The sequence below is a fragment of the Gossypium hirsutum genome, chromosome D03 (assembly GCF_007990345.1).
Source record: "Gossypium hirsutum isolate 1008001.06 chromosome D03, Gossypium_hirsutum_v2.1, whole genome shotgun sequence".
In the NCBI taxonomy this organism is placed as follows: Eukaryota; Viridiplantae; Streptophyta; class Magnoliopsida; order Malvales; family Malvaceae; genus Gossypium; species Gossypium hirsutum.
This window is the reverse complement of record NC_053439.1, coordinates 54,920,141-54,931,551: the sequence shown is the minus strand read 5'-3', so window position 1 is coordinate 54,931,551 and position 11,411 is coordinate 54,920,141. Positions and strand designations below refer to the sequence as shown.

Genomic DNA, 11,411 nt, shown 5'->3' with positions numbered 1-11,411 from the left:
GAAAGATCTGACAAAAACTAACTGAAAATAAATGTAGAAAGGCAAACAAAATCAGCTTTATAATATATTATATTTATCTGAGTGCGTTCTATATTATATATTTAAAATAAATAGGTAAACCCGAAACAATTGTTGGCTTTGTTTAAAGCCCTCCATTCATAGTTTAACGGATTATTAACTTCAAAGCTTCAAAAGCTTGGTTATTCAAGGTGATTTCTCCGAAACTCCTGAAAAGGTATTCTTCCTGAACTCGAATAATCCTAAACTGGCCTATCACATACCGGATGCTATAACATCATCAAAACTGAGTGGGACAAGGTAAATAGAAAACTCTTTACCCTTTTGAGGCAATGAAGCAGGAGTATCCCTGTAGTCCGATGCATTATCAAGAACATAAGGAAGATCTAGCAATTCCAAGAAAGATACAATCCGAGGATTACAGGGAGAACCTACACAAGGTGAGAAAATTTTAATAATTAATAAGGAAATCCAGCAAAAACAAATTGCAAAAGTCATGATTATTCTAGTAGCAAATCTAAATAAAAAAATAATGCATTCGCTAACCAACAATTAATTGAGCTAAAAGAAGATAAAAAAATGAAGGATAGTGATAAGTAATATCGAGATGCCTAATCATGATAGTGATAAGTGGCATAAATATGCAAACATATATGGTGAGTTTCTTAAATCCTAAAGACACAACCATTAATGGAGATACTTTTAGTACCTCAAAGAAGGAAAAGCATCAAAATATCACCATATTATTTACCAGAAAAAGTAGCGTTTGAAACTGAATCAAAGGGTTTGTGAGGTGGCGCTGTTTGAGAAAATTCACAAGGTTCGGCTCTTCTGTCTTCCATCCTGCTATTAACCCATTGACGACAATCCTGCATGTCAAGCTGTGTTCTCCTACATATTAGAACAGCAGTTGTCGGCTCACTAGTTCTTGTAGAGTAATAGCACTTGCAAAAATAGAAAATTAAACATTTTCAAATAAAACATTAGTCCACCCCACCCAAGAGAGAGCGAGCGAGATGAGTGGCATGGTCAAAACCAGATATAAAACAGTTGAAGCCGTTGAAGAGCTCGAACCTAAAGTAGTTCGTAGGTCAGTAACTAAAGAAAACAGATATAAAAATAAGTATCAGCTTCCACTGAGATGGATAACATTCAATCAGCATATGGCAGAAAGGAATCAGATATAAATAGAACACCAGGAAAAGCGTTCGCCATTGTAATCTTTGTATTTGAAATGTTAATGAAGGAAAGGTGAAGTTCAAAAGAGGTTGATGAGATGCTATCTTCATGGTTCAGTAATCATCAGATACTAAATTAGAAAATGCAGTAAGTTGGGTCACGGGTGCCAGAAGATCAGAAACCTGAGATCGTATTCTTCTCCTCCTTTCAAGGAAATTGGATCTGTGCTCGAGTAAATCATGATACCTGGCTTCTCTAGATTGTGACGTTTCAACTTCATGGCCCTGAATGTTAAAAACGGGGGTGTGCGATATAACGGTGGTAGTATGAGCGGAGCCAGAAACGGAAGTAGATGTGGAGTACTGATTGTTTTGCATCCTCTGCAAGTATAAATACATATAGATGTCCAACATTTCATATATCAAAGAGAATCAATAGGAAGCACTATTAGTGAAATGAATATGCAAAGCATTTTTGTCCTAGGACCAAAGCATATATGGTTCAAAGTAAACATGCCTGGAGGAGAATCAGCGAGATGAATATTGTCTAAATCTAGCTTGGATAAGAGAGCCAAAACCTCCTTCTCTTCCTGCATCAAGAGGATACAACCTATCAACATTGATTTGCAGACACGCTAAGAATACAGATACTTAAGACATTAGCATTGTTCATTAAGCCATTCCTTTTTCCGCCAGACTTTACAACAGCCTGTGGTAGTATAGTTACAAGTATATATTATGCATCGAAAGATGGCACAATCAAGAAAAGAAACAAAACGGTGCCATTCATTTTTCTTTATAATTAATAAGACAATCCCTAAAGAAACAAACTACACTTACAGATATATACTGAATGACTTCTTCACTACCAACAATAGAAGCAGTTATGCGCTTTGCTGGCTCAACAGAATACTCAGCTCTAGCATTCCGGAGTGCTCGAGTCTAGCACATAAATTATCAGAGGTTAGCGATTCCCTTACCTTGGGTTGAAGAGTATTTGGTGGCGAATGTAGAGGAAAAAAGAAGAGTTCTATAAACTCACCACAGCTTGTAAATTTTCAAATCTTTTTACCAAATCAGTACTCCTGGGAAGAGAAGTTTGTGGCTAGGAAGATATTATAAGAGCTTCTCTCCGATTGGGAAGTGCCTGAAGATAAATAAAATAAAAGAAAAATCCACAGTTACATCTGCAGAAAACCTTAGGGGATGCCTAAAACAATAAAAGAAAAGAAAAAATATCATTTCTTGTATGAAGCACTATTCATGTATGCTGTAATGTGAACCCAAAATTCACTTAAGTACATGTGCATGTGCAAAGTCAGGCGTGCACATTAAATCTAGACTTGATAAGGTGCTCATAAATGGAAATTGTGTTCCAACGGATTTTATCCAAACTTAATATTAACATGAATGATCAGATTCAAGAATATGGTAAACTAAATGAGTTTAAATTATAAAAATTATATTAACAAAAAATGTGGTAAACACTACAAAGCCCACACCTGCCACAGTTCCTCAGTTACGAATGGCATGAATGGATGTAATAATTTCAGTATATTCTCGAAAACGTAGAGTAGAACTGTCTGAGCTACTAAAGCAACTGAATCATCTCCAGAGTGGTAAATGCGAGCTTTACTTGCTTCAATATACCCATGCAAACGACAAAAACATAAATCCCAAGCATGGGTTGCAGATCTAAAGACTGCACATATAACACGAAAATAACTACAGCTAATCAGAGTAAAAATTATACCAGTTTTTTTTGCAAAAAAACATACAACCATGACAGGTATTTCATGTATGTGTCAACAGCACATATTGATCCAACTTACAATAGAATTCTAGTAATGATAACACTAAAATAACACACACTATCCACCAAATGAATTTTGTAACTTTAACCTTAGAAAAAAAGGGCATTAGTGCTATATAACAACAGCATAAACTTCAGTACTTTTCAGTTTTCATGATCTGTAAATGGCATAAAATCCAGAACTTAATGGCATAAAACAATAGAACTACATTCTATTAGCAGAAAGCAGATTATAAAAGAACATTCTACATACCAGTCAGCAAAATCACCCCAAAAGAAATCATATATTCCTCTCCCAACGTCCCCAAAGAAAAATTTGTTATAACTCTCAGTGACAGCATCAATAAGCATATGCAGTTTTGAGACCTGAAAAATGAACAACAGTACTCAAGTAACTTCTCTGTAGCATTCAGAAAAAGAATAATCAGGGTATGTATGAATGGAGGTAACTTGGCTCAACTATACAAATAAATAGATGGTGGCGAAACAAGCACAGTATTTTTTTCTAACCACCCAACATTCTGGAAGAGGAAGCCTTAGAAGATACCCCTCTGTGTTAAACTGAAAAGGAAAGTTTACCGATTAGGATGATGCCAATCTTCTTAGGAATAGGACATTGTGATGATGTCAAAAGAAAAATTAAGTTACACCCTATGCAATAATAATAGATTTCTTTTTCTTCTGAGAGTAATAACAATAGTTACAAATGCAAGCATAACTCAGATTAATACTGTTGATAGTACAATCAATAAACACAGTAAATACTCCACCTATCGAAACAGTATAAGTTCCTTTGCAATGCCATCGAAAGAAGCTAAACATATGTCACAATAGCAACCAGTAGAAAATAACAAATCAACAAGACAAATGCTTAGAAATTCAATGTAACAGACAGTGAAAGGAAAAATGGAAGTGAGAAAGAACAAGTGCATCTGCATGTATGTTGCAGTAGGAGGAGAATGCACCATGCATCACAACAAGTAAAAGCTCCAATACAACAATAGGAAGGGATATGTAATGTTAGATGGTAACGCCAAAAAGAATACCAGATCATTGGCAGACCAAAAAGATGAGCAAGACATGTAGAGGTTCCAATGTCACAACAAAATTGGAAAGGAGACCTAATTTTTATCGCACTTGACAGCAAGTTGCAAGAAGTATGGCACGTTTAGGTCACCCAACACTGATACATGAGCACTGGAAGAACTGACACAACCATTTCAAATTAGAGGTTATTACTCCGAACAGAGTAACAGATGACACACTTCAGCATATTGTATTTTGACACCAATAAATGTGATAAACGCAAAGAAATGCCAACAAGTAATGCCCCATGTTAATAAATTGTAGATCCACCAAAAGTAGTAGAATTTATAGTACAATAATAGGGAATCGGAGACATCTTGTACTTGGAAGAGGATGCAGATACATCTATATCTATTTCCAACTCCATTTATACCTGAAGGAGCCGTCTATACTGCCCTAGCATAACTTCTGTTTCCATTTGACCCTCTAGTGTCCGGACATCAACTTGTCTGCTCCAAAGCACTATAACGTATATTTCTTAATAAATTTTCATCTGTTGCACCATATCTCCAACCTGAAACAAATCTGAAATACTGTAAAATACAATAATGAAGACTAAGTGATTATCAGTAAGAAATTTGGGAATAAAACTCTGATTTAAAGAATGACAAATATTGCAAAAGAGATATGCGTGAGTATTACAGACAATATAAATTCATCGAATTTTGAGTTATCTCCTCCATTAATTAGTTTATTTTTGTCGTCCCCAGCAACAAAATCGAAATAATAAAACAAGGATTAAGAGGAAGAGATCGATATGGTGATTAAGATTGACTCCAAGCAATTCAATTCTAGTCCATAGGTTTCCCATAAGAGAACGAAACATTATCTCCCCCAAAAACAGATTTGGGAGTTGAGTTGTAGCTTATATTTTTAGAAAAATTTAAAGAAAACCCATCACCAAAAACCCTTTTAAAACAAAATTTGATTGTTGCAAGAACAGAAACGAAACCAAACGAAATTAAACCTGAAAAGAAAAATCTGCTAACCTGAAAGTGTATTGTTGTGATAAAAGAAGCAACTTTGAACGCATTTGCAGAGAAAGTGTGAAGGAGATTTTGGGAAGAATTTTCTTCATTTCTATTCGGCCATGGTCGGAATGGCCATTCAAAGCTTTCAGCACTGAATCCCTCTTACGCATTTGAGGGAATAGAAACGCTTTTAACTAATTCGGCTGAATGAAGAAACCGTAAACCAAACAAAAGCATTGATATTCATCCAAGAATAAAGAGGGAACCAACCAAGCGTGGCCTGGTTCTTTTAATCTGAAAACCGAAAACCTTGACAAAAGCTAGCTTAAAACATTAGTAAAACGAAGCATATAAACTTAAAAACAAAGGGGTATTCTTGGAATGGGATATACCTATGCCGGGGTATCCTTCAAAAGGATATCCCACAACCGGGATATCCTGGGAATGGGATATCCCTTGCTGGAATAAGTACGACAGGTAACCCGGTCCAAACACTTAAAAAATCTGAACCGGATGCCAAAACAGCTGAACCGGGCACTAAAAATAATGAACCGGGAAGGGATATGATGGGGATATTCTTGGAATAGCCTATCCCGATTCAGGATATGACGGGATATCCTCAGAGTAGAATAAGAATGAAAATTAACCCAGTATTTAATGTCAAATTCTCTGAAAATATTTTAAAACTCAGTATGATTTAATTAGTGTTTTCTTATTCCTTCAACAAATATAATGTTTTTACTTGTTGAAAAAGGGAAAATGAGGAGACGATAAAAGGGAAAGAAACAGGAAAATATTTCCATTTATTTTCTGCTAATCAGTTAGGGTTTTAGGGTAGATACTTATATAGTTGTTAGAAACATATCTTCACTATAAAATCTCATAAATAGGACTCAAAGATTTGCAAGAAAATGTCCTTAAATACAGAAAACAAACAATTGAAAAAAAATAAAACACATAACAGGCGATAAACTATCAAAAAGATGACGACATCACAAGATTTAAAAAGACAAATATAAGCAGTGTTTCATAAGGCTGAACACCAAAACGAATAACAAAAACACACTGAAAAATCAAAAAAAGAAGCATAAATCTGATAACTAAAACAGAGATGAAAACCACAAAACCCACAGAAATAAAAGAAGATAAGCATAGGTCTGAAACTAAAAAAGACGTGAAAAGAAAAAGTTAGTAGAAGTGAAAATCATACCTGAAATTACAATCCGATGAAGAAGGGGATTTCAATGTCCTGCTATAGTAAAGAAAGGGAGGAAGAGAAAATAAATAAAAACAAAAGAAAAAGAAGGTAAAAATCAGAATAAAGGGAGACAGAGTAGACACAATTTACAGGAGAAAGAAGGGTCTTCATCAAGAATTTAGAGAGACGTTGGAAGCTGTTTAATGTATCATTTAATTATCAAAAGACACTATGATATCTGTAGGCCTGGTCCAACCTGAACTTAGACAACGTTAAACTCAAAACACTGATTTAAAACCAGGCCAAAAATAGGATGAAAACTTGTAAAGTGAATACTCAGGAATGTATCACTGAGTGAGCTAAGAATCAATCATAATAGTAGGATGAAAACTCAGTGTTTGAATTGATAACAACTTGTTAAAGAGTTTTTTTTTTTTCAAGAAACACTTCCTTGCGAATGTTAAATATCTGGTATGCCCTCAAGTTTCGACAGATGGCCAAGCCATGACTGTCGGAGAACTTGCATTGTCCCCCACACTTGCTTCACTTGGAGGCTGCCTCCTCTTGCGTGGAGGGCATGCAGTGGAATTCCCATCATTGACCTTCAAGTGATCCATTTTCCATTCACGGATTTCATACATGTGGAGCAGCATTTCAAAGGTCCATATATATTTGTGCATATTACAAGCAAAGTTCATGATGCTTTAAAAGAAAAACTGCTTGAACAAGATAGGATAACTTGTTTCTAATATGTTACCTGTAAAGTCAGATCTAAGAGTTTCACATGAACGTTGCACTTGTTTGATGCAAGGTGAGAAGGAACACAGAGTTCCATCTTGTTTCAACATGTTTCAAGCTGAAGGAATGGTTAGCCAAGGTTGCAGTAGGTCCAGAAATACGGAGTCAGCCAACCCAGAAAACTGATCGGAAATCCCTCACCCTGAATATCTCGGACTCCCACAGTGACTAAAGCGCTTATTCCAGTCCTCTCTGTTGAAGGAGTGAAAAATCGTAAAACATTCCTTCTTTCGCGAACCAACACAGAAGAATCAAAGAAAAAAAAAACAACCATCCTTTGATCTTTCTATTATCAATTAGACAAACAGAAACCATATAATGGGACAAAATATGCATCATAAATGAGACCTACGCAAGGTTCCATAAAACCAAGATAATTTTGAGACTATGAAGCTCAACCTAAGCAGTTTCTAAAATCATATTTCATAATTATCTTTGAAACCAAAATTTCATAACAATGCACTCACTAATGAAACTAATAAAGATCTGTAAACCGACATAATTAGAGACAATGAAGTATCACGGCAACAAAATGTAGATCTATGAAGACATCAACTCAAGATAACCCAGAATTCAAGTTCAACCTAAGCAGTTACTATATCATATTTCATCACAATGCACTTTTGCAAACGATAACATTAAGGCTTACCTAGCTGAGGCAGCCCTCTGCTAATGGAAATCAAAGGTATACACATGTCCCGTTGGAGCCACTACTGGTCCCGGATTCAAGAACCAAACAACCAGGAACTACTTCCAAGTACATAATCACAAAGTTAATATCCTCAATGTAAAGAATCTGAGTCCTATGACTTAGAACCAAAGTCCATAACTCCGGTGCCAGAGCCAATAGGTAAACGAATCCACCTTTGTTGCTGAAAATTATGGAACCAAATGGCTTCCCGAGCCAATCTGAATGTTTAAATACACCGACACGATTTTGACGAACCGAATTCTTGCACATTTTAACAGCTTTCATAGTATCGTGCCTCTCATTTACAATAATCAAATCTCCATCTCTAATGCAGCGATTGAAAGATATCTTCATTGAGGAATCCATAAGCAATATCCTTAAAATACGAAAAACACATACAATTGAATATGCAGATGATGTTGGACTAATATGCAATTTCTGGACCAAAATTTACTCCACAAAACGAAAATATTTACCACATATCCAAAGTTCCATTAAGAATAAACTATCACCTAGAATACCAGGAAGACCAAAATTCATTAATATATATATGTATATAAATAGGAAAAGAGCATCATCATTGTCAATGGAGATACCCATTATATTTGTAGTTTCTAAAGGTCACTTTCTCAATACAGGAAAATTCTCAGGACATGTATCATTCTTGTGATTTCATGCCAACCCAGCTCCACAAAATCTCTAAACTAAACCTTTTCAAGCAAGCTCATTAAGAGTGTTAGACGCCAAACCTTCATGAGCCTACTGCTGACTATAACTTGGAAGCATGCCTTAAAACTTAGCATCCAAAAATGATCTAGATTCCAATTCCTACGTGATAGTAAACTAACAATCATTCTTCTTAGCGCACTTAATTCGCTGATTGGATACTGATTTTAAGCCATTCAGCTTTAAATTCTCAAACAAAGAAAAAAGTTTAGTTACCTTATTATTTATTTTAGTCTCATATTTTCATTAGCTTAATTATAGTTATGATATGAATCAAACTGTCTTATTATCAATTTGTAGCTCAGAAAGCTTTTAGTTTCTGCTTTGTAGAACTGATTATGTTTTATTTGACCTCATATACAAATTCATAACTTACTCTGAGCTAAAATGCCAACCACATATTCTTTTGTTGCAGGTCCATTTAAAGTCAAGGCACACACAGTTAAATCTCATCTTCAACTATCCGTCAACAAAAAAAAAAAATATTCAAGTGTGCTTCACATTTCTCAAACAGCAGAGAAAAATAAATACTTACTGTCCAGTCTCATCATTATGAAGTTTGTGTGACTTGTTATAAATTTTGACAGGAAGCAATTCCGCAACTTCATTAGGAGCGGGAACAGATCCAATTGAAGATACAGAAGGTCGAGAAGATAAAACCTCAGACTGCTGGTGGATTTCATCCAGAACCTAGTTAAAATGCATAGAAATTAACTCCAACAGATAGGTGCAAAGAGAAAGAAGACCCACCCAGACTAATAACATAAGAAATAAAAATTACCTCAAATAAAGCTTCAGCTAACATAACGATTCTGGATGGCCTAGCCCTAGCACTTGTCTTATCATTTGAATTGGAATCTCGATTATTTACACGACATGTGCATCCACCAGTTCTATGTAGACCAGATAAAATACAAGACCTTTCATGTCCAGAGAAGTTCTCAAAATGGCTTCCTAGCCGTTGAAGAGCTCGAACCTAAAGTAGTTCGTAGGTCAGTAACTAAAGAAAACAGATATAAAAATAAGTATCAGCTTCCACTGAGATGGATAACATTCAATCAGCATATGGCAGAAAGGAATCAGATATAAATAGAACACCAGGAAAAGCGTTCGCCATTGTAATCTTTGTATTTGAAATGTTAATGAAGGAAAGGTGAAGTTCAAAAGAGGTTGATGAGATGCTATCTTCATGGTTCAGTAATCATAAGATACTAAATTAGAAAATGTAGTGAGTTGGATCACGGGTGCCAGAAGATCAGAAACCTGAGATCGTATTCTTCTCCTACTTTCAAGGAAATTGGATCTGTGCTCGAGTAAATCATGATACCTGGCTTCTCTAGATTGTGAAGTTTCAACTTCATGGCCCTGACTGTTAAAAACGGGGGTGTGGGATATAACGGTGGTAGTATGAGCGGAGCCGGAAACGGAAGTAGATGTGGAAGGCGAGGTAGCAAATTGTCTCGTGTCCCTGTCTCCTCTAAATGCGTGAGTTTGACTGCCGACTTGACCATTTTGTCGTAAAGGGCACAATGTGAAATTAGATAAGGAAGGTCTGCGAAGAACACGCTCACGAAGCCTTCCAACACTTAATGTTCTGCTAAAACGAACATTCCTTTCAACAGATTCTCGACTTCCAACTCCAACACGCCTATCCCTCTCCCTATCTGTGTCTGAATCATTGAAGGTTAAGGGAGAATATAAGTTTATAGAAGAAGAATTTGGGGAAAGTTGTCGATGTTCAAGTGTCTCGAAGTTGTCATCACGGTTCAATATTGTAAGACTTGGAGGAGAAACAGGATATGCCCTAGACGAACCCAAACTATTAGCTCTGCGAAGCTAATGTTACCCGAAAAGAAGCTAAAGCCAGAGAGGCAGCGAGAAGGAGAGTGATGCACTGCTGTGGTGGCTCTGCCAGAGCTGCTACCACTTCTCGAGGCATCTATATCTACACCATTGGAAGATATGCATGGCAGTGGCATTTCACAATCAGATGGCGATTCAGCTTTAACCTTTCTGGAACATTCTCTTTTCATTTGATCCGACAAAGATTCCCGTTCTCTCCTGTTCTGGTTGGTGAAATTAGAGCCGTAGTCTTTATTATGGTGATCAACAACAACCACCTGAAGAAGCGAACTTCTTTTTCAAGGAAGAGGAAGAAGAGAGAAGGGAAAAAATGAGACGAGAATGGAGAAAGACCTGACGGCCAAAGTGGGAGTCAGCACCAGAAGGAGCTCCCAGGAAAGAGGATTGGAAAACTCTATTCTTTCCAATAGATCTTCCCTTCCTCCCACCACTCGACGAGGAAGCTCCTCCCCTGCAAGAACCCTTGCTCCACCGGATCCCATCAGTTCTTACCTAAACACACACAAAAATAAGCCTAAATTACGTCATTGCTTGAAAAATGCATGCATATTCTTTACAAATTACAAGCAGAGTAGAACTTTGATATGGGTTGGTTGTTAGATGTTGGTTGTTAGATGAATTAGGCTAATCTTAGCATATGGCATGTATATACACTACAAGCATTTTGCCACTCATTTTCCATTTTATTATTTTCTGTTTAATTGCTTCTTAAGTTCTTTTATCATTTTCACCATTCATCTTTAACTTAGTTATCATTTCGAAAAAAATAGTAAAAGATATGAATCCGCACTAAAAAATATTTTAACACATATTTACATCTTTAACTTAATTTAATTTCAACTCAAAAAGTACACGATGAGTTGAAGTTGTTTGGCCAACAGTCGGGAAAATGAGACGGTCGTCTGCAGAGTTCGAATTCCCGCAAACAAGTTGGCGTGTTCGAGTGGAAAAAGCTAGTTGGATTTCGTCAAGGGAGATAATGATCGGATTTAAATGACCCACGCGGTTGAGGCCATTGATTCAAGTTGGGCTTTCTAGATCGTAAGGCTATCGAAATCTTAAATTAGGG

General features: G+C 36.2%; 1 protein-coding gene across 1 annotated transcript; it reads right to left on the bottom strand.

Moving 5' to 3' along the window:
• Positions 1 to 36: 36 nt before the first annotated feature.
• On the bottom strand, positions 37 to 10,824 carry LOC107938564 (uncharacterized). Its single transcript, XM_041089923.1, has 17 exons — positions 10,702 to 10,824; positions 10,375 to 10,599; positions 9,743 to 10,315; positions 9,261 to 9,455; positions 9,015 to 9,169; positions 7,712 to 8,129; positions 7,022 to 7,254; positions 6,277 to 6,318; positions 4,469 to 4,609; positions 3,263 to 3,375; positions 2,239 to 2,343; positions 2,037 to 2,138; positions 1,714 to 1,786; positions 1,380 to 1,577; positions 1,016 to 1,092; positions 770 to 909; positions 37 to 449 (listed from the first exon to the last, which is right to left on the bottom strand). The coding sequence occupies exons 1-6, from the start codon at positions 10,822 to 10,824 to the stop codon at positions 7,742 to 7,744; spliced, it is 1,659 nt and encodes a 552-aa protein (XP_040945857.1). The 3' UTR covers positions 37 to 449; positions 770 to 909; positions 1,016 to 1,092; positions 1,380 to 1,577; positions 1,714 to 1,786; positions 2,037 to 2,138; positions 2,239 to 2,343; positions 3,263 to 3,375; positions 4,469 to 4,609; positions 6,277 to 6,318; positions 7,022 to 7,254; positions 7,712 to 7,741.
• Positions 10,825 to 11,411: the final 587 nt, after the last annotated feature.

Excerpts from the sequence above, each read along its gene's own strand:
- LOC107938564 (XM_041089923.1), bottom strand. The coding sequence starts at position 10,824 with ATGGGATCCGGTGGAGCAAGGGTTCTTGCAGGGGAGGAGCTTCCTCGT. Across the intron at positions 9,456-9,742 it reads GGAGAAGAATACGATCTCAG|GTTCGAGCTCTTCAACGGCT; the intron begins GTTTCTGATCTT and ends GAACTACTTTAG. Across the intron at positions 8,130-9,014 it reads CATAATGATGAGACTGGACA|GATATTGCTTATGGATTCCT; the intron begins GTAAGTATTTAT and ends TCGTATTTTAAG.